Source organism: Petromyzon marinus, chromosome 64 (assembly GCF_048934315.1).
Source record: "Petromyzon marinus isolate PM22_M1 ecotype Great Lakes invasive population chromosome 64, UKy_Petmar_22M1.pri1.0, whole genome shotgun sequence".
Lineage (NCBI taxonomy): Eukaryota > Metazoa > Chordata > Hyperoartia > Petromyzontiformes > Petromyzontidae > Petromyzon > Petromyzon marinus.
The window spans coordinates 7,190,997-7,218,861 of record NC_133730.1 but is presented as its reverse complement, the minus strand read 5'-3'; the positions used below and the strand labels follow the sequence as shown (position 1 = coordinate 7,218,861).

The 27,865-nt window shown below is 51.7% G+C and overlaps 1 protein-coding gene across 1 annotated transcript; it reads right to left on the bottom strand.

Annotated features, from left to right (window-relative positions):
* Positions 1–422: 422 nt before the first annotated feature.
* On the bottom strand, positions 423–27,374 carry BIVM (basic, immunoglobulin-like variable motif containing). The gene is made up of 14 exons (XM_076054024.1): positions 27,335–27,374; positions 25,658–25,967; positions 22,122–22,207; positions 19,155–19,188; positions 17,762–18,034; positions 15,468–15,637; positions 12,694–12,916; positions 10,503–10,598; positions 9,799–9,903; positions 8,566–8,660; positions 7,003–7,135; positions 6,189–6,269; positions 5,162–5,258; positions 423–3,743 (listed from the first exon to the last, which is right to left on the bottom strand). The coding sequence occupies exons 1-14, from the start codon at positions 27,372–27,374 to the stop codon at positions 3,402–3,404; spliced, it is 2,085 nt and encodes a 694-aa protein (XP_075910139.1). The 3' UTR covers positions 423–3,401.
* Between the last annotated feature and the right edge of the window lie 491 nt (positions 27,375–27,865).

Sequence of the window (27,865 nt, the reverse complement as noted above, 5' to 3'; positions counted from 1 at the left end):
TCCTAGCCACCGTGATGATGAGAGACACGCAGACTGTACACCAGGCGAGGTAGTCAACATCTCCTAGCCACCGTGATGATGATGAGAGAGAGACACGCAGACTGTACACCAGGCGAGGTAGTCAACATCTCCTAGCCACCGTGATGATGAAAGAGACACACGCAGACTGTACACCTGGCGAGGTAGTTAACATCTCCTAGCCACCGTGATGATGATGATGAGAGACACTGCATACTCCAAATATACAGCAGCAGGCGTCAGGATCGGGGGTCGAATCCACGATCCTCGTTGATGTAAATGAACGTGTCGCACACTCTTTAATGATTCCAACTTTAAACTTCCATTTGGCCGTGGGCCCTTGGCATTTGGGGTCTGTGCCCAGTAAGTTATGAGTCAAACAAATTACATCAAAAAGGCTAAAATGTTCGTATTCCCATTTTATTAATTGTAAAGTGAATACCCCCAATATTACACACGTGCAATCCAAAAAAAAATACAATACTGTAATGTTACGATTAAAAAATATACCCATATACATTAAAGACACGAATCGAAACCACACGGCTCTTCCATAGTAATCGCACGCGTGGGTTGTGTCCCACCGTTTCACACACACGCGTGTTGAAGATTTAAACACGCGTTTGTTATGTTACCCGAAGTACCGTCACCACCGCCATCACCAAAATATTCACCACCAATGACAGCTGTCACCACCACCAACACTATCACCACCAACACTATCTAAGACTCAGGGGCGGGGAACCTTTTTTCTGCCAAGGGCCATTTGGATATTTATAAAAGAATTCGCGGGCCATACAAAATGATCAACTTTAAAATTTGCCCGTTATATTTGGTCAAACATTTAATGAACTCACCCCTAATGCGATGGGCTGTAACTGCTTCTCTTTGGCGAGGCGTGGTGATGATGTTAGCTGGCTATTGATGACGGTGTTGCTGTTGCTACTCGCAACTGCTTTTCCAGGTTTGATCTCCTAGATTTATTGAATTTCGAGTCCAGCCTGCGGTTGCCTTGGCAGGGCCAGAGCCCAAATTATTTCGTGGGCCGGACGTTCCCCACCCCTGCTCTAAGACAAAGGGCCCCAACAGACTGAATGCCGACTCGTGCCGAACGGGGTCACCGGGGCGCATCCTCGACATCTCCACCACGGAGCGCCGCTCCGAGCGTCCCGTACAATTCCAGCGGGGGAAAAAACAAAAAGACACACACACACACCGGCTCGGCTCCTCGCAGGCCCGAGGAGAGTTTGCCGACGGGGAATATTTTTCCCCAAAATGAGTGCAGACTTATCATCGATTCTCGGGCGCGCGTTTCACCCGGCCGCTTCCAACATTGTCCGGCGGATCCCGGGTGCCGATCCGGCGAAACCGGCAAACGCTCCAAATGTCTGTTAACCACCGTCTGGCGATCGGCACCCGCTTTGTGTGCGTGACAAAAAAAGGCAGCTATGCTTGATTTCAGTGTCATATATTAAATACAAAGTAAAACCTTGTGGATTGCGAGTAACTTGGTCTGCGAGTGTTTTGCAAGACGAGCAAATTTTTTAAATAAATATTAATTTGGTAAACGAGCGAGGTTTTAGCAATACGAGTAGTAGTACGTGTACACGCTTTGTACTGCCGAGCGTCACGTGATCACAACTGATTTACGAGTGCTTTGATATACGAGTGCTTTAGATTACAAACACGTTTCCGGAACGAATTATGCTCGCAATCCAAGGTTTTACTGTATTATATACGGTACATTATACACCACATACAACTTAATGAATATACTGCACGGATATACATCACCCCGAGATTGGAGGGGCAAGTACGGTACAGTTATAACACAGTCACTTTTTAAAGTAGAATATTTACTTTTGTCTATTTGTATGCTTATTTATGCCAATTTCACGACGTAAATACATTTGAAACACACACAGAGCATATAACTACAACTAAAAACACGTCATTCAAGAATGTGCAAAAAATAAGCTGTTTCAAATCACGCTTTAGCGATTATCCGGCGTTTTTGAAAATACGGCGCGCACCGCAAAAGCCGCCGGATAATCGATGATCAACTGTCACCTTCGAAACTTTCGCCGCCGATCAAAAATAATAATCGGATTAATTTGGAGAGAACTTAACGGCACGAAGGCCCCCCACCCCAGCCCCGACCTTCCAACGGACCGCAATGATCATGCGCTGGTTCCTTTACCGCGAAAACCCAGCACGGCAGATACATCTGAGCCAGGGGTCAGCAACCGACATAAGAGGCGGAATTCTTTTCTCAAGATCTCCGCCCACCACCATCACCACCACCACCACCACATATAGCCTTCAGCAGACTAATGGGACAAGTGTGCAACAACAACAACAACGACCGCCGTTCGCTACCAAGTGGCGGTGACGTAACCACGGCGCTTGCGCCAGGCTACGTGCACGTTGAGGCCACGTGAAGTGTCGAACGCCTGCCCGCAGGAGGTCACGGGGCAGACCCAGGTGCCGTGAGTCGACTGAGACGACTGGCCGATGCACCACCTGTGCCCCCTACTGTGCCAACTTGGTAACGCCGTGGTGAGCAGTGCCATGGGGGGAGGGCGCCAATTTCGATTGGCCATTCCCCTCATTGCGTTTGTAGCCACCACAGCGGCCAAAGGGGGCTCTGGACGGGTGCGAGCGGCAATCAATTACCACTAAACCACGAAAAAAACAATATCCACCTTGGCAAGTGTGCATATACACACACACACAGACACATAAAAGGATACAGATTCACGGATGCACAATTACGTACATTTGTAAATATAAACACACACACACACGTACATACTGACAAACGCACACAAACCCAATTAAAAAAGACAGAGATCCCCCCGTATAGCCTTAACACAATTGGCGGCAAGTGCCGTTAGCGAGCAGCAGCGGCTATGAAGGCCGGCGCGGCACGCGACAGGGTGGGTGGCCACCACCGCGCCCGGCCGCCTTTGTCTCCCCAGTGGCGATGTTCGCACACCGCGCCGGGTGCAATGTTTACACACCACACCGGGTGCTTATTTGATGCGACCGAGGGGAGTCCCCAGGACCGGTACAGATAATTGTCACCGGTGTCGGCCGTGATCGGGAATCGAATCCCGGGCCGCCGGGTTCGATTGTCAGCGCGCTAACCGCTGCGCCGCCGTGCGTGCCGACAACAACAACAACAACAAACAACAACAAACAACAACAAACAACAAACAACAACAACCGCCATTCGCCACTAAGTGGCGGTGACACCACCGCGGCGGCCTGTGCCAGGCTGCGTGCACGCCCCCCCGCTACGTACGCATGCTGAGCTTCTTTCGCAGCGTGCGCAGCCAAATTCCGCGCTGATCGGAGGCGCTGCGTTCCATCTCCCGCGGTCAACGTGCCGGCCGCGGCGCCGCGAAGCCACGGGGACTCGAATTCGCGGCCGCGGCCGCTCCCGTCGCGCGCCGCGGCCTGTTCGCTCCCGAGAGGAACGTCGGGGAATGTGGAGGAGGAGGAGGAGGAGGAGGAGCGGCGGGCGGAGGAGCAGAAGCAAGTCGAGGAGAGGCGAGGGAGGCAGGACGTGGTTGTGCGGCCGTGCCGTTGCCAGCGCCGCCGCGGCAGCCACCGCAACCGCGGCCGCAGCCGCAGCCGCGCACGCCGAGGGGCCGGCAGATTCCCCGGGGCGGCTGGTGGGGTCGATGGAACGCCATTATGCAGTGCAGATTGCCCCCGACCTGCGGGGCGAGGGTGGGAGCGGGGGTGGCGGCAAGTGGGGGATGACAGAGAGACGGCCCGCCCACCCTCCCGGGGATTTAGTTAATAACCGTCGTCAGCGGTGAGGACGTCGAATTCCGCGCGGCAGCGGTCATCGCGGTGCCGTATCGGGAGAACCCTCGGCCCGTCGCGGGCCGGCCTGGTCACGTTCTTGAGGGCATCCGCGACAGAGGTGGTTTGGTCGTCGTCGTCGTCGTCGTCGTTGTTGTTGGGTTAGATCGCGTGAATACAAACACACGTGGCCGATTGGCAAGAGTTTGTCACGTGAGCAGGACGCGCCGATTATATCAGCGCAGCGCTAGCCGGTTGTGCGTTGGGGGTGGTGGCGGCGGGGCGGAAGGGGGAAGAGTTTAAAACCCGACGGCATTGACGATTCGAGTACAGCGACGGGTCGCCGCTAATTGACAACCAGCCTCACCGGTGAGCGGTGCAACACCCCCAAAACCCACCGTCCTTGTTCGCGTTAGCGGCACCCTACGCCGGAGGGGTGGTGGGCAAGCCAAAACGACGACGACGACGACGACGAGGAGGAGGAGGAGGAGGAGAAAGAGAGGTGGCGTTGTTTTCTCGAACATTTAGACGGTGGTGGCTCCTGAAGTAAATAAATAATTGCGTCGCCCACGGATGTCGGTTCCCTTGAAGAGCCGGCGTGCCACTCCAGAGCCGCGGGTTGCACTTGAACCCTGCTCATGGTGAACTGGACTCCCATGGTAAACTGGACTCCCATGGTAAACTGGACTCCCATGATGAACTGGAATCCCGATAGTAAATTGGGATCCCATGGTTAACTGGACTCCCATGGTGAACTGGACTCCCATGGTAAACTGGACTCCCATGGTGAACTGGAATCCGATGGTAAATTGGGATCCCATGGTGAACTGGACTCCCATGGTGAACTGGACTCCCATGGTGAACTGGACTCCCATGGTGAACTGGAATCCGATGGTAAATTGGGATCCCATGGTGAACTGGATTCCCATTGTAAGCTGGACTTCCATGGTAAACTGAACTTTCATGGTGAACTGGAATCCGATGGTAAATTGGGATCCCATGGACTCCCATTGTAAACTGGACACGGTCAACTGGACTCCCATGGTGACGTACTATCCGTGTACAGCACTGGACATTGTGGTCCGGACGTCTTGTGACCCCCCCCCACCCCCCCCCCAAATCAATTGACCCTGAACATTTTTAGAGAGTTTAACGGGTGGGGGGGGGGTCACAAGACATCTGGACCACCCTTTGTACACTGCAGGAAAAAAAAAAAACGTGTGGGACTGAACCTCACGGCCTCCTCACTGGAGGCAGTCGGTTTTGAGGCTATGCGACGATGGGGGGGAGGGGGGGGGGAGGTGATCTTTGTCTGTGTAGGCTGCACCTTGTTGGTTTTTCTCTGCTGGAGGCCTTTCTCCGTGCGTCTGATGTCCAGAAACTCAGGGCTCTGGCAGCTGAGGTCCGTGACCACGTCAACCCACCTGACACACACACACACACACGCACGGACAAAGGGTCCCCCCGTGTAGCCTTAACAGACTGCCGGGGCAAGTGCTGCTAGCGAGCAGCACCTGTGAAGGCTACCGCAACTGTGGCACACGAGGGGGTGGGTGGACCAGCACCACGCCCGGCCGCCTTTGTCTCCCCCAGTGGCGATGTTTACTGTTACTGCGCACCGCACCAGGTACTCGTTTGAGGCCGGTTCGACCGAGGCGAGGCCCAGGACCAGGTTCAGATAATCGTCACTGTGGTGTTGCTGTTTAGCCTGCGAGCGGGAATCGAACTCGGGTCGCCGGGATTCGTAGTGCAGCGTAGCGCTAACCGCTGCGCCACCGCTCCCATCAAAACAGTCACGATGAGGCTTCTCCTGGATAAACGAGCGCGATGATAATACGGCAACTCCTCCCTTAACGCGCTAGATGCGCTCCTGAAAAGCATGCATGCATGCACGTGCGACCTCTTTCTCACCGCACGTAGCCGATCGCGCCAAACGGAGGTGCGGGAAAAGTTCCGCGTTCAGCGAAAAACGACTGCCACCCGCGAATGATGTCGGTCAAGTCTGGCGAGATGAGATGCGCTGCTACGCAGCCCGCGCGGTGGCACGGCGGGGACAGGCAACCGAGGGTACGCCCGCCGCTGCTTGACCATACCACTCCGCGTGCTGTACCACCGTGCCCGCTCAGCCGCGCAGTTCAAGAAAGTAGCCCGCTGTCAACCCGCTCAGAAGCCGCGCTCTCACGGCGCCCATTATCACGGGCCGCGTTGCGCGCAGAGTGCCCACAAACGCAAGAACCGCGTTCCAGCGAAAGCTCGTTGCGGGCGAGCGCCACAACGCGGCGAGCGAGGGCTCGCCGCCATGACAACGGCGGCGACAATAACGAAGACCAAGCCCGGGCGGCCGCTCCGCTCACCTCTTGCAGTGCATGGCCGGGTGCTTGCGGCTCGTTTCGCCGATGAGGATCCAGTAGTCCAGGGCGACGGATTCCCCTCCCCTGGCACAGAGACAAGAAGGGCACCCAACTCCTTCAATCACCTCCGCTGTTGCGCCTCTTTGTTGTGCATCGTGCGGGCCAACGCCAAAGTGACTGTTATCTGAACCGGTCCTGGGCCTCCCCTAGGTCGACTCGGCCTCAAATGAGTACCTGGTGCGGTGTGTAGTAAACATCGCCACTGGGGGAGACAAAGGCGGCTGGGCGTGGCGCTGGCCACCCACCCCCTGGTGTGTACCGTTCCGGCCTTCATTGGTGCTCGATAACAGCACTTGCCCCGACAGTCTGTTGAGCCTACACGGGGGATCTTTGTCAATGTACACCTAGCCTGGTAGAAGCGCTGTGGTGACGTCACCGTGGCGAATGGCGGTTGTTGTTGTTGTGTATCTGTATGTGCATGCGGGCAGCGGTAGCGTAGCGCTTACCGCACTGCATTAAAACCCAGCAACCCCGAGTTCGATTCCCCGTCATGGCCACCAACACCGGTGACGATGATCTGAAACGGACCTGGGCCTCCCCTAGGTCGAATCAGCCTCAGATGAGCACCTGGGTGCGGTGTGTAGTAAACATCGCCACTGGGGAGACAAAGGCGGGCGGGCGTGGTGCTGGGCCACCCACACCCCTCGTGTGCCACAGTGCCGGCCTTCATAGGCGCTCGCTACTCGCAGAGGGTAGCTCCACAGCCCGTCGGATTCCTTCTGCAGACTCCGATCCCGATTCTGTGCCTGCGTCTCACCGGTAGGCATGTGCCGCTGGCCGGGGAGTGGCTTCGTATCCGATGGGACAGAAGTAGTGGTTCTGGCAGTGGTAGATGAACGCCCTCGAGTCGTCTCGCAGTCCACGCGTCAGCTTCTCCAGCGCCGACTCCGCTAGCATCACCGTCAACATCACGATCACCATCGTCACCATTACTATCACAATCACGTACGTCAGCATCACCATCGATTTCATCATCATCATCACTATTACTAGCACCATCATCATGAACATCACTATCACCGCCGACATCACCATCACTGTTACCATCACCGACATCAACATCATCTCTATGACTAACACAATCGTGAATGCCACTATCACCATCATTATTATCAGTTACCATCATCATCATCGTCGACATCGACATCATCATCACTCTCACCATCGACATCATCATCATCACTGTTAGCATCACCATCAATAATATCACGATCACCATTGACATCATCATATCATCACCAGAAACGCTATCATCGCCATCACCACCATCACCACAACCAGCGCTGTCTTCACCATCACCACCAACGTTATCAAAAACAATACCATCACCACCACTATTACCACCACAATCATCACAATCAACATCAACGCAATCATAACCACCACCAACACCATCACTACCACCACCACGGTTACCACCACGTCTCCCCTGGTACGTACACGTCTCCCCCAGGGTACGTACACGTCTCCCCCAGGTACGTACACGTCTCCCCCAGGTACGTACACGCCTCCCCCAGGTACGTACGTCTCCCCTAGGTATGTACACGTCTCCCCAGGTACGTACACGTGTCCCCCAGGTATGTACACGTCTCCCCCAGGTATGTACACGTCTCCCCCAGGTAGGTACACGTCTCCCCAGGTACGTACACGTCTCCCCCAGGTACGTACGTCTCCCCTAGGTATGTACACGTCTCCCCAGGTACGTACACGTGTCCCCCAGGTACGTACGCGTCTCCCCCAGGTACGTACACGTCTCCCCCAGGTACGTACACGTCTCCCCCAGGTACGTACACGTCTCCCCCAGGTACGTACACGTCTCCCCCAGGTACGTACACGTCTCCCCCAGGTACGTACGCATCTCCCCCAGGTACGTACGCGTCTCCCCCAGGTACGTACACGTCTCCCCCAGGTACGTACACGTCTCCCCCAGGTACGTACACACGTCTCCCCCAGGTACGTACACACGTCTCCCCCAGGTACGTACACGTGTCCCCCAGGTACGTACACACGTCTCCCCCAGGTACGTACGTCTCCCCCAGGTACGTACACGTCTCCCCCAGGTACGTACGCGTCTCCCCCAGGTACGTACACACGTCTCCCCCAGGTACGTACACACGTCTCCCCCAGGTACGTACAGGTGCGCCACTCCCCCCCAGGGTACGTACACACGTCTCCCCCAGGTACGTACGTCTCCCCCAGGTACGTACACACGTCTCCCCCAGGGTACGTACACGTCTCCCCCAGGTACGTACACACGTCTCCCCCAGGGTACGTACACGTCTCCCCCAGGTACGTACACACGTCTCCCCCAGGTACGTACGCGTCTCCCCCGGCGTGCGGTTCTTGCCGTGGGGTTTGTAGAGGACGTGCGAAGAGCTGCGCACCCCCAGCACGTCGCTCACCTGCCGGAACCACCTGCCTCGCCAGCCGGGCACAAGCAACGTTTCCACGGCGTCCACAGCTTGCGGGCCGCTCTCTGACGCGCGCGAGCGCACGTCAGAGAGCGGAGAGTGGGGGGGGGCCGTGCCATAAATAAATACGCTGTTTTTAAAGAGGCTCTTGAGGGCAAGTGCCGCTGGCGATTCAGCAGCGCCTACTAAGGCCGCCACGGCACACGAGGGGGGGGGGGGGGGGGGGGGTGGGTGGCTAGCACCACGCCCGGCCGCCTTTGTCTCCCCGGCGGCGATGTTAACAACGCACGCGCACCAGTGACTCGGTGAAGAATGGGTTGAGAGTAGTATGCCGTGTCTCACTGCATGATTGTGGTGTTGTATGTCTCTCAGTGTCCCCGTGTCTCTGTGTCCACGCGTCGCTCCCATGTTTCATTGCATGAGCGTGGTGTTGTGTCCGTGTTTCCCGCATGTCTGCCCGCGTGTCTCCCCGCGTGTCTCCCCGCGTGTCTCCCCGCGTGTCTCCCCGCGTGTCTCCCCGCGTGTCTCCCCGCGTGTCTCCCCGCGTGTCCCCGCGTGTCCCCGCGTGTCCCCGCGTGTCTCCCCGCGTGTCTCCCCGCGTGTCTCCCCGCGTGTCTCCCCGCGTGTCTCCCCGCGTGTCTCCCCGCGTGTCTCCCCGCGTGTCTCCCCGCATGTCTCCCCGCGTGTCTCCCCGCGTGTCTCCCCGCGTGTCTCCCCGCGTGTCTCCCCGCGTGTCCCCGCGTGTCCCCGCGTGTCTCCCCGCGTGTCTCCCCGCGTGTCTCCCCGCGTGTCCCGGCGTGTCTCCGCGTGTCTCCCCGCGTGTCCCCGCGTGTCTCCGCGTGTCTCCCCGCGTGTCTCCCCGCATGTCTCCCTGCGTGTCTCCCCGCGTGTCTCCCCGCGTGTCCCCGCGTGTCCCCGCGTGTCTCCCCGCGTGTCTCCCCGCATGTCTCCCTGCGTGTCTCCCCGCATGTCTCCCCGCGTGTCTCCCCGCGTGTCTCCCCGCGTGTCTCCCCGCGTGTCTCCCCGCGTGTCTCCCCGCGTGTCTCCCCGCGTGTCTCCCCGCGTGTCTCCCCGCGTGTCTCCCCGCGTGTCTCCCCGCGTGTCTCCCCGCGTGTCTCCCCGCGTGTCTCCCTGCATCTCACCGCATGAGCGTTGTGTTCCCCGTGAAGGGGCCAAAGCGAATCTCGTCAAACGGAGGTCGGAATCCGAGCATGAGCAGAACGTCTTCCTGGGTCACGGGGGGCAGCCTGGGGTCACGGTAAGGTCAGAGTTATGATCAGTGCAAGTGTTGGGGCTTAGTATTAGCTATGATGCGGCTAGGGTTGGTGACAGGGTTAGCGTCTGTGGTAGGATTATGATGAGCGTTAGCGAGCGTGTTAAGACTGAGTGCTCGGGTTTAGCGTACATGTTTAGTTTTACATAACGTGTCATCCATCGTGCAAATTGTATCTCTCACAATGGCTGAACCACAGACGATGAGCGTGAAGGCAGCAGCAGCCACGGGGCGGCGAGATGCTGCCCAAGCTCTGTGGTCCTCCATGCAAGAAGGCGCTTTTAGATAACTGACGAGAATCTCAACACGTGGGAGGGATGCGATAGCCAATGGATGCCCTGCTCGACAGGCCGATGCGATAGCCTTTAACAGACTGCTAAAAGCTATAATAGGCGGTGGGGGACTCAGTCAAAGCCACCAGCACCGCCACAACCACCACCGCGGTCGCTCCAATTGCGCGTCGCGACCCAGTCCCGTCCGCAAACGGGACACGGGGTGGGCGACGGGTGGAGGGGTGGGGGGCTGTGTGATTGTGGGCGGGGGATTCCGTAGGGGGAGTGCAGTGGAGCTCACCAGCCGGCTCCCAGCGAGCTGAACAGGAAGTTCCAGCAGGAAACGAGGGCTGAGATGCCGCACGACTTCTTGTATTGAGGGCGGCTCACGCAGTGCCTGCGGTGGCGGGCGGGGTTGGAGGGCAGCACACGAGGCGAGGGGGTGAGAGGCGCCGCCACCTCCCCACATACAAAAGGCGAAGGGTCCCCCCGTGTAGCCTTAACAGACTGTCGGGGCAAGTGCTGTTAGCGAGCGGCACCTGTGAAGGCCGGCACCGTACATGACGGGGTTGGGTGGCCAGCACCAACGGGGTGCCAAGGAGATGTTAACGACCTCGCCTGGAACACAGGAGGCCGTGGGTTCGATCCCAACTCTGACAATGCCTGCTGTATATTTGGAGTTTGCGGTGTGTCTCTCTCTCCCTGCGGTCCGTGCGAATTTTTCGGTTTTAACTCCCCACATTTAGAAGCATGCAGCGGGATTTATTTAATTATTTTGCTGCTATAAATTCCCACGCGATTAAGCCACTTTGTTGAGCTATCATTTGTGGCCAGGTCGCTTCTGAAAAATAAGTGAATTCCTCAGTGGGCTTTACCTGGTGAGATAAAAAATATATGTTCTTTGGTTCTTTCGGTAAAGTCACGTAGAATGAGAATAAAATAATAAATTGATAAAATAAAATAACACAATAATAAAAAATCACGACGTTTCGGCCACAACACAAGCGGCCTTCATCAGGTGAAGGGGACGAGACTGTCTGGAGGACAGCGCTGGAGTGAGAAAGCCACGCTGAGATCACGACCTTTAAGCTTAGAGTCGCGGCACGTTGTGAGAATATTATTGTGTTATTTTATTTTATCAATTTATTATTTAATTCTCATTCTACGTGACTTTACCGAAAGAACCAAAGAAGATGAATCCTTGCAATCACGAAAGCTTTAAATAGAAAAAAAATATGATTTAGTTTTATTCGTATATTTTTCGGTGATTTGTTTACCTTTCCTATAATTTGCACTCCTATCGTGTTTTTGTATTGTTTGTTTGGTGTAACTTTCTTCTTACACACCCCTACTGGACACCTGTGAAAACGAGCTTTGTAGCTCATCGGATTCCCCCAGTATGAAACAAATATTTTGATATTCTTGGTTCTTTCGGTAAAGTCACGTAGAAGGGAAATAATACAATAATAAAAAGAAAACAAAAAAATTCTCACGACGTTTCGATTGCAACACAAGCAATTCATCATCAGGTGTGAAAAACCACGGCAAGAAAATTTGAAAAAAGTGGCGTTTTTTTCATAACGTTAGCACCACGGACAGCAACTGGCAGTTGTTCAGACGGACGAGTCCATCTATGCTTGGAACGGAGGAGGGGGGAAGGAAGGATAATGGAATGCGGTCTGAAAGTCACCGTAAGCGTGAACACAATCAATTAAGGCCCGACATGGTTGATCACATCCTTCCAATGATTGCTAAGCCAGAATCCATCTTTTTTCACACCTGATGAAGATTGCTTGTGTTGCAATCGAAAGGTCGTGAGAATGTTATTGGTTTATTTTTATTATTTTTATATTTCCCTTCTACGTGAATTTACCGAAAGAACCAATAATATGAATTCTTCCAGTCACGAAAGCTTTAAATCGAAATATTTTGATACTGATCTGATGATTCACTCCCGCTCTGCAGAACTTAGAAACTCCACACGGCCCGGCGCCCAAGTCGGGAGCCGAACCTAAGGCCCCTCCCTTGCTGTGAGACACAAGTAAACTAAATAATGTTTTATTTACCAGGTAAGGCCCACTGAGCTATGTAGCTCTTTTTCAGAAGTGACCTGGCTATCACAAATGATAGCTCGACAAAGTGGCTTATCACGTGGAAATCTATAGCAGCCGAACAATCTAAACGCATGTTTCTGCATGTAGAGGGAGGGGAAAAACCGGAGGACCCGGAGAAAAGTCCACATGTCCACAGGGAGAGAGAGAGAGACACGCAAACTCCAAATATACACAGCAGGCGTCAGGGGCGGGATCGAACCCACGACCTCCTGCACACCAGGCGAGGTAGTCAACATCTCGTCACGGTGGCGCTCAAGAGCAATCACTGCGCTGTCACCCTTTCTTATCGTCTACAGTCTCCCTCACCCGCCCCCCCCCCCAAGTCACCACCCCCCCGAGTCACCCCGGGTCCCAACCCTCGACCATCCTCGCCCTCACCATCTTCGCAGGTCCAGAACCTTCCGCTGACGAGTTCCTCCGGCGCAGCACGTGGCCTGGTTCGGTGGAGGGGCTTGATTCAGTGGTGGGGCCGGGGACGTGTTCGGCGGAGGCGGTAGAATCGGTGCGGCCGGCCCCGGCGGCGGCTGGTTCGACGTGGCGCGCGCCGTCGCCCACGGCTGGCACCTGGGGCTGTCCGTGGTCAGAGATCCGACCGGAGCCACTGCCACAGCCAAGGGGGGGAGAGAGGAGACGCAGTTGCAGCAGTTGCAGCAGTTGCAGCAGCAGCAGCATCGTCTTCACGGCCAGCAGGGCGACAAGCGGCAGTAGCATCATCATCATCATCATCGGCGGCGGCAGCGGCAATGACCGTCATCATCAGCAGCAGGGAGATTAACAGCAGCAGCATCATTGTAATGAGCATCGGGGAGATAAGCAAGATCGTCATCAGCGGCAGCAGGGAGATCAGCAGCAGCATCGTCAGCAATGAACAGCATCGTCGTCAGAAGCAGCAGGGAGATCAGCAGCAGCATCATCATCAGCAGCAGCAGCAATAAGTTCCAGCAGCATCATCAGCAGGAGGGAGATCAGCAGCATCATCCACAGCATCATCAGCAATAAGAGGCAGTAGTAAGAAGCAGCAGCAGCATCATCAGCAGCAGCAATGAGCAACAGCAGCATCATCAGCAGCTGGGAGATCAGCAGCAGCATCGTCCGCAGCATCGTCAGCAATAAGAGGCAGTAGTAAGAAGCAGCGTCATCAGCAACAGGTAGAGACGCAGTGGTAGTTGCAGTACAGGTAGTCCCCGACTTACGATATTTCGATCTTACGATAGCGATGACAAAATTTTAAAATATTTTTAAATTTCGCGCGGCAGGCAAATGCGGCAGCGTTACGAGGTACGATACTGTAACTTGATCATCGCCATCCTCCTCTTCCGACAACTAAGTGAATGTAGCCATCAACAACCTTAACATCGTTCAAGTATGCAGACGACGGACAGAATCTTGGTGAGTACAGCAGAATATGATACGTTACGATACGCTCAATGCAGGTATGATACAAAGCTTTAGCGATTTCATTTTAGGGCAGGGGTGGGCAATTTTTTTGACTCGCGGGCCACAATGGGTTCTAAAATTTGACAGAAGGGGCCGGGCCAGGAACCAGATGGACGGAGTGTTTGTGTGAACTTAATATAAATGACGTGTTAAAAAATCATTACGTGAAAGGATTTGGCCTTTAACAGGCAGCAAAGCATTTATTAGCAAGGAAATTTAACAAATTGCACGAACATGAACAATACAAAAACACGTCATGACTCCCGGTCAAAGTGCGCCATCTAATGGGGAAACGGGGGCATTACAGGAGAAAGGTAAAATTTAATTTAATAACAATAATAATATTTGGACAAGTTCGGCGGGCTGGATTAAAAAGCCCAACGGGCCGTACTTTGCCCACGTCTGTTTTAGGGTTACCGCGATACGGTACGATAGGTTAAATGCACGTTAAAAGTTTTTTTTATATAGCAGATAGGATTGTTACCTGAAAAAAAACTTTCTATGAAATTCCAGTTCATATAGGTAGGCTAAGAATTTACCTTGTTTTTTTTTACTTTTAATTTTACTGTGCAATACAGTATTGTGATTAATAAACACATACAGGATATAGTTTATACAGTAGGGTACTGTAAATTGCTCTGTTTTGCTAGATTATCACCGTTCTTTTAGACTCCTGGGTTAGGCTTGGGCCATCTTCGACTTACGATATTCTTGACTTAACGATGGGGTCGTAACGTATCTCCATCGTAAAGTCGGGGACTACCCTGTATCGTAAGTCGGGGACTACCTTTATAAGCTCCTTCCCGTCCCTCCCTAAGCACCGGTATAGCGCCGTCGCCCATTCCTCCGATAATTTGTAGCTCCGCCCCTGCCAAGCAGGGGTGGAGCCAGGATTTTTACTTGGGGGGGGGGGGCTGACTTCAATATTCTGAGATATTTCAGGGTGTTTATGTTTCCCAATGGGCGCCACAAATGTATGAAACACATTTTATTGGCTTTGAACGCGGAGTTTATTAATAGGTTCGGAGCCGCTGAAGTGGCTGATAAGTTCGATAAGTTTGAAAGGCTGCCGCTCAAGCAGCCTGCAGGGCAGCACGAGGTGACAGCACAAGGTGGCAGCCTGCAGGGCAGCACGAGGTGGCAGCCTGCAGGGCAGCACAAGGTGGCAGCCTGCAGCATTTTGCAGCAGCCGGATATCCGGTTATCCCGATTACCGACTTTCCCAAAATTTCAGGGGGGGCTGAGCCCCCCCCAGCCCTCCCTGTGGCTCCGCCCCTGCCAAGTACACCATTCCATTGTTTTGTTTCCGTTTTGAAAGCTCCGTCAATAGAGCGCCTTGAGTGAAGGCGCTCTCTAAAAATAGAAATTCGATTATTATCATCACAAAGTATGATCCAACACCAAATCATCATCATCAGATGCGCTTCCGCGGCCGTCTGGAACGCTCTTGCTTCCGATATTAGGAAGCCACTGGAGCTATACACTTTTAAATAATCTAGATTGAAAACTAATTTCTTTAGAACTGCTTTTTGTGTTTGTATATATGTATTTTCAAACTTCTATCGCACCATATTTAGTACGCTGTTCTTCCCCCACACCTCCGATCAGCACGGCTGGCTACGCACGGTGCGAAAGACGTTCAACGCACATACATACAAACAACGTGACGCTGCTGCCGATGACGATGCCGTTGATGCTGTTTCTGGACATCTCACCATTTTGTCGGACAACGCGTGGGCTAACGCTGATTCTGCCGCCGCCGCCACCGCCGCCGCCGCCGCCGCCGCCGCCAGCGCGGTTGTGGTTGCGGGATAGATGCATGGCCCAGTCGGAAGTGTCGACTTCCCACGCGACGGCCCGGGTCTTCTCAACGCAGAGCGGCGGCCTGGCGGGCAAACAGAATCGCCAGGCGCGTCGTCTCTGTGTCTGCGTGTCTCAGCGTGTCTCCGTGCGCTTCTAGCTGTGTGTCTGTGCCTCGATGTGTCTGTGTAGCTGTGTGCCTCTATGTCCCTGTGCCTCAATGTGTGTCCGTGTCTTCAGGTTCCTGTGTCTCAATGTGTCTCTTGTCTGTGTCTCTAGCTATGTGTCTGTGCCTCAATGTGTGTCTCCATGTCTCTGTGTCTCTAGCTGCGTCTAAATGTGTCTCTGTGCCTTAATGTGTGTCTCCATGTCTTCAAGTTCCTGTGTCTCAATGTGTCTCTTGTCTGTGTCTCTAGCTATGTATCTGTGCCTCAATGTGTGTCTCCATGTCTCTGTGTCTCTAGCTCCGTCTCAATGTGTCTCTGTGCCTGAATGTGTGTCTCCGTGTCTTCAAGTTCCTGTGTCTCAATGTGTCTCTATCTCCGTATGCCTCTAGCTGTGTTTCTGTGCCACAATGTGATTATGTCGGAGTCCGTGTCTCAGTACATCTCAGTGTCTCTGAATCTCTGTGTTTGAATCTGTAGTTCCGTGTCTCTGTGTCTTGAGTCTGCATCTCAGGGTCTCTGAGTCTGCACGTGTCAATGTTTGAATCTATATCTGCATGGCTGTATCTCTGTGTCTCAGTTCCTCCAAGTCTGTATCTTACTGTTTCTCTGTGTCTCAATGTGTCTGAGTTTGTGTCTCTAAGTCTGTGTCTGAGTCTCAATGTGTGTATGTGTCTGTGACTAAGTATGACTCAGTGTCTCTGTGATTGAATGTGTAGTGTCAGTGATTCGGCACTTTCTCTTTGATTGAACACCCACGGTCTCGCCTGCACACTCTCTGCAGTCACTTACCCTAGCCTGTACACAACGCTAGCCGTCTAACACTGACGGCGCTGACTGAGACAGCCAACAACTATCTGGCAGCGCAATATCGAGCGAAGACGGCAGCGACGAGACGACTCCAATCCCAGAACCGGCAGCCTCGAGCTCCCCGCTCTCGGCCCCTTTTATCCTACCAGCGCAGCCTGACTCCGCCCTGGCCACGCCTCTCTTCTTGCACCTACTAGCAGGTTCCAGGGGCTTCCAGACGGGGTCCTCCGTGACCCTTGACCCCAGTTTCTCTGCCCTGCCAACACACCCGTGAACACGCTCACTGGCGTGTGCACTGTCCGTCCACCACAGTTGCCGCTGCTGCCCACCAGCCGGCGCTCTTACACCACACGTGTGTCAACGTTTGAATCTGTATCTCAGGATAGCTTCATGGCTATGCCTCTGTGTCTCAGTCTGTGTCTCCGAGTCTCAATGTGTCTGTCTCGGAATCTCAGTACAGTATTTCTCAGCGGCCCGAGTCTCTGATGAAGATGATGATGTTGTAGATGATGACGTAGAAGGTGCACATGATAATGTTGATGACGATGATGATGTATGTTGAACTTCTTTCCCACAGTAGGTAGCCAACCGTGCTAATCGTAGGTGTGGGGGAAGGATAACAAACTAAACAAAAAAATCAGTTATAAAGAAATTAAGTTTTCAACCTAGGTAATTTAAAAGTACATAGCTCCAGTGGCTTCCTAATATCGGAAGGAAGAGCATTCCAGATGGCCGCAGAAGCGCTTCTGAAAGCACGCGATGCGGTGACCGTCTTTGTTCTATGGCTTGCCAAAAGCCGCCGCTTGCGAGGATGACAAAGAATTCAAGTGGTGGTTTATGCTCCTTGATAATAACAAAGCGAAGACAATAACCAAACCCAGATACTCATCGGTAGCAGCAGCAGTAGGGGCCAAAGGAATTCCGCCTGAAATTAAACTATTTTTTATTTGATCAGGTAAGGCCCACTGAGCTATTTAGCTCTTTGTCAGAAGCGACCTGGCCACAAATGATAACGGAGTGGCTTATCATCACGTGGAAATGTATGGCAGCCAAATTCGCTTAACGCGTGATTTTGATTCTAAATATGGAGGGAAACCCCGAAGTACCCGGAGAAAAATCCAAGTGACCACAGGGAGAGAGACAAACTCCAAATATACAGCAGGCGTCACGGTTGGGATTGAACCCACGTCTTCATGTATACCAGGCGAGGTAGTTAACATCTCAAGTGTCCTTACCCGGCTTCCCCTGGGCTCCAGGCAGAGTTGAACCTCGGCAGCGTCGGCGTCAAGGAGGTGAGCGGCAAAGAGGTGAGCGCCAATGTCGTGAGCGTCGGGGAGGTGAGCGGCGAATAGGTGGGGGTGGTGGTGTCCTTGTAGAGGCTCGCCCGAGAGTGAGGCTCCACGCACAGCGGTACAAGCAGGGCGCAAGAGTGGCGGCACGGGGGAGACGGCAGCGGAAGAGGGGGGGCCGGCGTCGACGACGAGGTGGAGGACGACGAGGAGGAGGTGCTAGATGAGGAGACGGTAGACGAGGGGGTGGGTGAGTTGGTGGACGAGGGCGTGGTGTATGCGGTAGCGGTGGAGTATTTTGAAGAGGTGATAAATGATGGGGCGGTGGATGAGGATGTTACGGATGAGGGAGTGGGCAAGGAGGATGATGAGGATGTTGGTGAGGTGGAAAATGCGGAGGAGGTGGTAACGGATGAGGTGGCAGCGGATGAGGTGGCAGCGGATGAGATGATAGAAAACGTAGATGAGGTTGAAGAGGTGCCGACGGCAGAGGGCAGGGATGAGGCAGCGGATGAAGTGAACGAGGTGGGCCAGGTGGTGGTGGACAAGGGTGGACAGGCGGTGGACAATGAGGTGGTGAAGGATGCGGAGGCGATGGATGAGGTGAAGAAAGTGGACCAGGAAGAGGTGGAGAGGCGAGGTGTGGTGGCCGAGAAGGTGGTAAATAATGTGGTGGATGAGGACGATGAGGTGGTGGTGGATGAGGTTATAGGAAATAAGGATGAGGAGGTGGGCGATGTAAACGAGGTGGAGCTAGGAGTGATGGACGAAGAGGTGGAAGCGTGGGTATGAGAGGGCGTGGTCAAGTACGGGGAGGATGTGGAAGAGACGGCGGGAGAGGTGGAAGGGGAAGAGGTGGCGGTGATGTGAGAGGTGGATGAAGGCGTTGTTGTGGGCGAGGAAGATGAGGTGGTTGGCAGGGTGGATGAGGAGGCAGAGGAAGAAGAGGTGAGCAAGCTCGAAGAGGTTGGGAACACGGAATAGGCGGCCGTGTGAGTGCGAATTGTCGTGAACTGAGGGACAACGGAACAGGAGGTGGTGAAGTATGGCGAAGAGGTGAACAAGGAGGTGGGCAATGCAGGTGAGGAGGTGATGGAAGAGGTAGCTGAAGAGGTGGCGGGCGAGGCGTTTGAGGTGGTGAGCGGGATAGGTGTTGGGAGCTTGCCGATGGCTCCTGCCTCTGAGACTGCGTCCTCAAATTCGTTAGTGGGATGGGTGCTCATCGCATAGTTGTTGGCTGAAGATGATTTCCTATGAATGTTCGCTCAATTGTACTAGGGTGTAGAACTTATTTTTGTTCGGCCTCTCAACCTAAGGTATCCATTATCGTGCAACTTACAGCCGTTGCAACTTCTTGCTTGGCACACGATCTCCTGTTGGAAAACACAAAACGCAAAATATATTAAGCGGGGGCAAAATGTGGATTGTTCACAAGCTGCTGTTCACGTCACACATGTCCGCTCACTCGTTCACGAATAAAACCTCGCCGAGTCTAATGGCAACTTTTGAAGGAAGCTCCTGCCAAGCTTTTGTCGGGAGTCGAGGTGGGTGGTGGGTGGGGGTGGGTGGGGGGGGCGGCAATCGCCACGTAGATTCCTACTGTATTCACCGGATGATAAGACGCTCCGGAAAAGTTGCCGCATGCAACCAAGTTGCACGCAACAGCCACCAAGTTGCACGCAACAGCCACCAAGTTGCAGCAGCAGCAGCAGCAGCCAAGTTGCGTGCAACGACTGATCGTTCAAGTGTCAACCCGGGTTTATAGTCCACGATCCCGGACCAGATATTTCACTTGTTGCTTCGCACCCGAGGTGGCATAACTTTAGTGGTTGAAATTCGTCTTCGTGGCCAACAACGGTGAATTACGTGACGAGCATGTGAAAGGAACGGGTTACCGAGTGCAGTAGTTAACGCCTATTATCACCGAATAAATTAAATCGCGACGATCAAAGTGTTTGCGATCCTAGTCGGTACCCATTTCTAACTAACAATAAATGCAATACTTTCGACAATAACACTGTGTATAGTAGAACCCCCCCTAACGACGGTAATTGGTTCCACGATACTGGTCGTCAAGTGATTAGGTCGTTAAGCGGATATAGGAAATGCAGTACACCAAGAATTCAAGAGATTTTTCCACTTCAAAGCGCAGCGGACACGAATGGACGTCGCCGATTGGCCAAGGCCCGGTCAGATTGGCCGAAATTGGCGGTGGTATGCTCGTCGTGAGCCTGTCGTTAATAGGGGAATGGTTGGTAAGTGAATAGATTGGGCTCTATGGAGGCGCTACACTACCTTATAGACTACTATGCACTACACATTGGGCTCTATGGAGGCGCTACACTACCTTATAGACTACTATGCACTACACATTGGGCTTTAAGGAGGCTCGTCGTGAAGCGATCAGTCGTTAAGAGGGTTCTACTCTACACTACTATATACACTACATTACTATACACTACTCTACACTATTATACACTACACGATACACTACATTACTATACACTGTACTACCATACACTATAATTCACTACTATACACGACACTACTATACACTATTATACACTACACTACTACACTACACTATTATACACTTCACTATACTCTACACTACTATACACTACACTATACACTACATTACTATACACTGCCCTACTCTACATTACTATACACTGCACTACTCTACACTACATTACTATACACTACACTACTATACACTATTATACACTGCACTAATATACACTACACAAAATACTATACTATACACCACTACTATACACTGCACTACTATACACTACACTACTATACACACTACTATACACTACATTACTATACACTGCCCTACTCTACACTATTATACACTACTATACAGTACACTATACACTATAGACTACACTACTATACACTACACTATACACTACTATAAACTACACTACTATAGACTACACTACTATACACTACACTACTATACACTGCACTACTATACACTACAATACTATACACTACACGTGGAGCTCTATGGATGCCCGTCGTTAACAGGGGTGGTCGTTAAGAGAGCTTTACTGTATAACAGGCGACGTTTCGGGCAATAGCCCTTCTGCATTGCACGTGGAGAGGTCAGCTATCATACGTAGGGGATATAATCAGCGTTGGAGACTGCACTTTTTGCATTGTTGTAACTTTGTGACCCGCCCCAACTGGACGTATGTGATAAAGAGCTTCACAGCTGATCGAATTCCTCCAGTCTCAATAAAGATTCAGGTTAAATTTCGATTTAAAGCTTTCGTGACTGCAAGGATTCATCTTCTTTGGTTCTTTCGGTAAAGTCACGTAGAATGAGAATAAAATAATACATTGATAAAATAAAATAACAATAATATTCTCACGACGTTTCGGCCACAACACAAGCGGCCTTCATCAGGTGAAGGGACGAGACTGTCTGGTAGGACAGTCTCGTCCCTTCACCTGTCTGGTAGGACAGTCTCGTCCCTTCACCTGATGAAGGCCGCTTGTGTTGTGGCCGAAACGTCGTGAGAATATTATTGTGTTATTTTATTTTATCAATTTATTATTTTATTCTCATTCTACGTGACTTTACCGAAAGAACCAAAGAAGAAGACTCAGGTTATTTATTTTCACCATGGGGCTTGATTGAATTATTTTAATAGCTAATAGTAGCTGTTAACGCTTCGATCATGGAAAAGCGTTACTTGAGTAAGCGCATTTATATGGAGGGTAACATTATAAAACGTTGGACTATTCGGCGGAATGTATTGATTTAGCACGTGGTCTACATCAAGCGAAAAAAATAAATCACACGGGAAGTTTTAATTAAAAAAAGCCTCGAGCGACCAATCAGAACGCGTGCGGCAAGATGACGTCACGCACAAATTACGTCACGCACAAATGACGTCACGCAATCATTAAATTGTCTCCAAATTTAAAACGAATCGCAAGCTTTTTATTAAAAAATTTTTTTAGTTTGATTAACAAAAAAAAAGACATTTCTAAAATAACGTTCCAGGCAATGTCACACAAAGCTGTGAATTAAATATATTTAAAAAAATAATGTTCAACAAACAAATGAGAGACGCCGTTGCTAAGGCCGCTTGTGGCTTGCAAAGTCTGGGCGCCTGAGGTAAAAAAAAAATGTGTGCGTTACAAGAAATAAAATCGCTCAAATTTACGATTACAATCGAGCGACTTAAGCGATCGTAGATGAACGCTCAGATGTCGTTGACGGAAACGTGAATATTTAAAAGATTTTTTAAGGTAAAAAAAAATAAACCGCGCTCAATCGCCTCACCACCACCGCTGCCTGAATCGCGGGCCGCGCTCGATTGGATTTCGCAGTCCGCTTGGGCGGCCACGCGCGGTCGTGATTGGCCAGGGCTCGCGGTCACGCGTTGCGGGCCAAGACCTAATATACTTATCCGATGTGCGATTTACAATCGCGCGTCTTTTACTGCCATAAACAAAAGTTTATACCTTATTACTAATTAGGTGCTGAGTAATAAAGTAAAGGCATATTTTTTTTAAAAAAGTTTGATTATGTTTTTAAAGAGCTCATTAAAAAAGATATGTATTTTTTTTAAAAGTCTGTTTTCGTTACATTTTATTCATAATACAGTACTGCATAACACTAAGTTTATGATTTGATATTAATTTTCGCAATAATATAGTTTTTTTGTTAAAATAGCATTAAATAAACAATTAAATTCCAAATTGCCATGCCGAGGATCTGACCAACCTATAGGATCTGACCAATCTATCTTCACCACACACACAAGTGACGTTTCTGCCCTGGTCTACATAGTGGCAATTATATCGCCCCCAAAGAGATGATGTAAATTATATTGTGATGATTCTGGTGGTGATGATGGTGTTGTTGGTGGTGATGATGGTGTTGTTGGTGGTGATGGTGTTGGTGGTGATGATGGTGGTGGTGTTGGTGATGGTGTTGGTGGTGGTGTTGGTGGTGATGGTGGTGGTGATGATGGTGTTGTTGGTGGTGATGGTGTTGTTGGTGGTGATGGTGTTGTTGGTGGTGATGGTGTTGGTGGCGGTGATGGTGTTGGTGGTGATGATGGTGTTGTTGGTGGTGATGGTGTTGGTGGTGATGATGGTGTTGGTGGTGGTGATGATGTTGGTGGTGATGATGGTGATGGTGGTGATGGTGTTGTTGGTGGTGATGGTGTTGGTGGTGGTGATGGTGTTGGTGGTGATGATGGTGTTTTTAGTGGTGATGATGGTGATGATGGTGTTGTTGGTGTTGGTGGTGATGGTGTTGGTGGTGGTGTTGTTGGTGGTGGTGGTGATGATGGTGTTGTTGGTGGTGATGGTGGTGATGGTGTTGTTGGTGGTGATGGTGGTGATGGTGTTGTTGGTGGTGATGGTGTTGGTGGTGGTGATGGTGTTGGTGATGATGGTGTTGGTGAAGATGGTGTTGGTGATGGTGTTGGTGGTGATGGTGTTGGTGGTGGTGTTGTTGGTGGTGGTGGTGATGATGGTGTTGTTGGTGGTGATGGTGTTGTTGGTGGTGATGGTGGTGGTGATGGTGTTGGTGGTGGTGTTGGTGGTGGTGTTGTTGGTGGTGATGGTGGTGGTGGTGATGGTGTTGTTGGTGGTGATGGTGTTGTTGGTGGTGATGGTATTGGTGGTGATGATGGTGTTGTTGGTGGTGATGGTGTTGTTGGTGGTGATGGTGTTGGTGGTGATGATGGTGTTGGTGGTGATGATGGTGTTGGTGGTGATGGTGGTGATGGTGGTGGTGATGATGGTGGTGATGGTGTTGGTGGTGGTGATGATGGTGTTGGTGGTGATGGTGTTGGTGGTGGTGATGATTCTGGTGGTGATGATGGTGTTGGTGGTGATGATGGTGTTGGTGGTGGTGATGATGGTGGTGGTGATGGTGTTGGTGGTGGTGATGATGGTGTTGGTGGTGATGATGGTGTTGGTGGTGGTGATGGTGTTGGTGGTGATGGTGGTGTTGGTGGTGTTGGTGGTGATGATGGTGATGATGGTGTTGTTGGTGGTGATGGTGTTGGTGGTGGTGATGGTGTTGGTGGTGATGATGGTGTTGTTGGTGTTGTTGGTGGTGATGGTATTGGTGGTGATGATGGTGTTGTTGGTGATGATGGTGTTGGTGGTGGTGATGATGTGGTGGTATGGTGATGGTGTGGTGGTGATGATGGTGTTGGTGGTGGTGATGATGTTGCTGGTGGTGATGGTGTTGGTGGTGATGATGGTGTTGGTGGTGAGGATGGTGTTGGTGGTGGTGATGATGGTGGTGTTGACAGTGTTGATTGCGGTTTTTATAGTGATGATGGTGGCGTTGGTGATTGTGTAGATGATAATGGTGGTGGTGATGGCGTTTCTTGTTGCTGAGGGTATAATTTCTTCTTGGAACAAACTATATTTTGTGAACTATTTTCAAGTGGCATGAAGTGTGGACATTACCTGAAACGTAGCATTTTATATTTTTAAAGCCACAGTATGATTGACTAACGTGTTGAGTTATTTAGCACCAGATAGCTTCCACACAGCGTTAGGAAGCCGATGAAAACATAATGCCGCTCGACTGATTCGGAGACCTCCGCTGTCAAACAGGAGCCGGTCTTGAGTAAACTGCACAGATATAAACACAGAGACACACGCAGAGACACACACATAGATAAATACAACAACAACCGCCATTCTCCACTAAGTGGCAGTGACGTCACCACGACGCTTGTGGCAGGCCATGTGCACATTGAGGCCACGTGAAGTGTCGAACGCCCGCTGGCAGGAGGTCACGGGGCAGACCCAGGTGCCACGGGTCGACTGACTGAGATGACTGGCTGATGCACCACCTGTTCCCTCTACTGTGCCAACTTGCTGTGCTTTAGCCACCCGGCGCTCCGCTCGTTGTTTTGAGCGTCGCTCCTCCGCCCTCCATTGTTGTTGGAGGGCGACTGCCTCCAACTGCCCAGTAGCGTCCTTCACGAGCCTCCTCCACAGAGGCCGATCTTGACACCGCTGGTACCAGTCATCGGCAAGTCTACTCAGCTCCATGTCCTCCGGTACCACATCACTCCATCTCTTCTCTAGCCCGTGCCTTGCCCGTTTAGCCCCCTCTATCCGGCCGAACAAAACCTGTTTAGGTATGCGGTGGCTGGGCATGCGGGCTACAAGACCCAGCCAACGCAGCCTTGCCTGCCGGAGGAGCTCACTGATGAGACTTTGTCAAGATCTTTCAAGGATTTGTGAGCTCACACAATCCAGCCTGGTTAAACCCAGGATGGATCGTAGGCAGGCCAGCCTAAATGTTTCTAACCGGCGTAGATGTTCCATTAGGGGGGTCCACGTTTCACAAGCGTAGAGAAGGGAGGGAATGACCGTGGCAGAGAAGACCTGAAGCTTCATGCGGAGCGACAGACCAGGTAGCTTCCACACAGCGTTACGCAACCGATGAAAAGATAATGCCGCTCGACTGATTCAGAGTGAGACCTCTACTGTCAAACCGGAGCCAGTCATGAGCACACTGCCCAGGTATGGGAAACTCTCCACTCTCTCTACAACTGCCATATCACCAATTGGGAGTTGTGGGGGTGGAGTGTCCAATGGTACAAAATACCCAGGCAGGTGCTTAGTTTTGGTGGGGCTGATGGCAAGGCTCCACCTCTTAGTGGCACGCTCCAGGTTCAGCAACAGCCAGGGGCGGAGCCAGGATTTTGACTGGGGGGGGGGGGGGGGGGGGGGCTGACTTCAGTATTCTGAGATATCTCAGTGTGTTTTTGTTTTCCAATGGGCGCCACAAATGTATAAAAGAAATTTTATTGGATTTGAACGCGGCGAGCTTACATGCTCGTGCACTGCTGCTCGACAATATCGGAGAGATCGAGGGACTTCGCGATAGCCTTCTCGATGTATATCACCATCAAGTCGGACATCCAGTCGTCGCCCATGCTGGTGCACAGCCGCGTCTTCAAGATTTTCATGGCGGAGAATGCGCGCTCGGTGGTGGCCGTCGAGATCGGGAGAGTCAGGATCAGTCGAATGAGCTTATACAACTGAGGAAATATGCTCACAAGTTTGTGCTTGCAGAAAACGATGCTCAGTTGCTTCAGATTATATTTGACTGGTTCATATAGGGCGGCGTTCTCCTCGTCACCTGTGAACATGACAAACTCAACGAGTTCCTGTTTAAGCGAAGTCAGATCCAGCTCTCGAAAATCGGCCTTGTACATTGCTGCCAACTCAACGATCTGCTCTTGATTTAACTGGTACGATTCGAAGTTGTCAACTGGGTCGAGGTAAGGGATCTTACTGAGCAGTTCACAGGCATTGGGAGAAAAACGATGGTTGAGTTCAGCTAATATGGAGTCAACAACAGAATTAAACAATTTTTTTATATATATTTTATTATTTTGTTGTTTCTCTTCAACGTGACTTTACCAAAAAAACTAAGAATAAGAATTAAACAAGTCAATGCGGTAATGATCTTCGATGGTTCGCGGCACATGACCAGGAGGAAGGTGACGAGGGCGACCCCGCGCTAGCCAGATGTCATCCAGCGATGGGACAGGGATGTCGTGGTCTTTACAGAACGCAATTGCATCGTTCTTAACATCGTCCCATCCTGATTCTCGCAGCATCTGCAGGGATGTCTTGGTCATGCGAAGAAGCCTCAAAGCATTTAGAATATCCTGGTCCTTTCTCTGGAGGCATTGGGATAGGCTGTTCGTTGCTGATAAGATTTTGATCATTAGGAACATGTTCAACGCAAATTCAAAGGACGTCGCCCACTCATAAAGCATCACCGCTTCAGCCCTTTTCTCACAATCGGCAGCATCTGTCGACGCCCATTCAAACATGTCGTGAAGATTCTGGACTGAGTTCAGTTGACAGTTCCAGCGCGTTGTCGACTGTGCCTGAAGATTCTGTTCCTGATTCTGTCCACGACCGGTGTTGAGCTCACAAGGCATTCAGCTGATCAACGACATTCTTGTCCTGAACATCACGCAGCATATCCCTCCTCTTGGACGATGCACTTAGCGACGTTATAAATACTCTGGACGTCCAGAAAGAAGAGGCAGAGTATTGGATTTGACTTGAGAATGGCAACAATTACAAGGTTCAGCTTGTGCGCCCAGCAATGTATGAAACACGCGAGCGGGTTCATCTCCTTCACTTTCGTCTGGAGGCCATTAAAGTCCCCGCTCATATTGGCTTTGCCATCGAAGCCTTGACCGCGAATAATGAAGGGGGATAGATCGTGCTTTAGCAAGAGACTCAAAAGAGCATTGTACAAGGTATGCGAGCACGTGTTGCTGACATGCATCATATCGAGAAATCGTTCTTGAATCTCACCCTTCGAGTCAACCCAATGGATGACCAGTGCCATCCACTCTTTACGAGCGGAGCAGCGGGCTTCATCGAGCAAAATCGTGTACGGGACGTCGTTCCCGATCTCGCACCGAATATATCGCCGCACGAGTGTGGCTGTCGCATGTCAGAAGTCTTTTTATTGGCTCTCACCTGACGTGTACAGCGCGTTCTTGGGCGCCTCGCTCATCATCTTGGCCAGTTCAGGGGCTTCTTCAAGGGCTAAGTTCAATGTTTCCAGAAAATTGCCCCGATTCAAGGAATCGACTTTCTCATTGTGTCCTCGGAATGCAGTGCTCTGTAGAGCAAGATGACGAGCAATTCGTGCATGAAGACGCAGTCGAATCCCATTGATCTTCTTCTCGGAGGCATCGATCTGTTCAAAAATATTGGCGATGTGTCCCTTCTTGTCGAGCATCAACTTCGCTGACTGATGTGCTTTGTTATGAACGCTGTTCACTGCACCGATATGCTTCGCTATTCCCTTCGACTACTCCAAAAACGATTTCCAGTTGTTGTACCCGGCAAGAATAAACACATCGGTGCCGGCGTCAGGATTGGGCTTGGCGAATAGGTAGCAATATAAGCAGTTCGCCTTGTCAGTCACTGGAGAATATTCCAACCATTGTTCGCAGTGCTCATTCTTGAACAGAGCTCTTAGAGAATGAACGAGGCTGAGCATTC

Excerpts from the sequence above, each read along its gene's own strand:
- BIVM (XM_076054024.1), bottom strand. The coding sequence starts at position 27,374 with ATGATGAGCGAGGCGCCCAAGAACGCGCTGTACACGTCAG. Across the intron at positions 9,904-10,502 it reads AGCTCGCTGGGAGCCGGCTG|GCTGCCCCCCGTGACCCAGG; the intron begins GTGAGCTCCACT and ends CCGTGACCCCAG. Across the intron at positions 6,270-7,002 it reads CCAGCGGCACATGCCTACCG|GGGAGGGGAATCCGTCGCCC; the intron begins GTGAGACGCAGG and ends TCTCTGTGCCAG.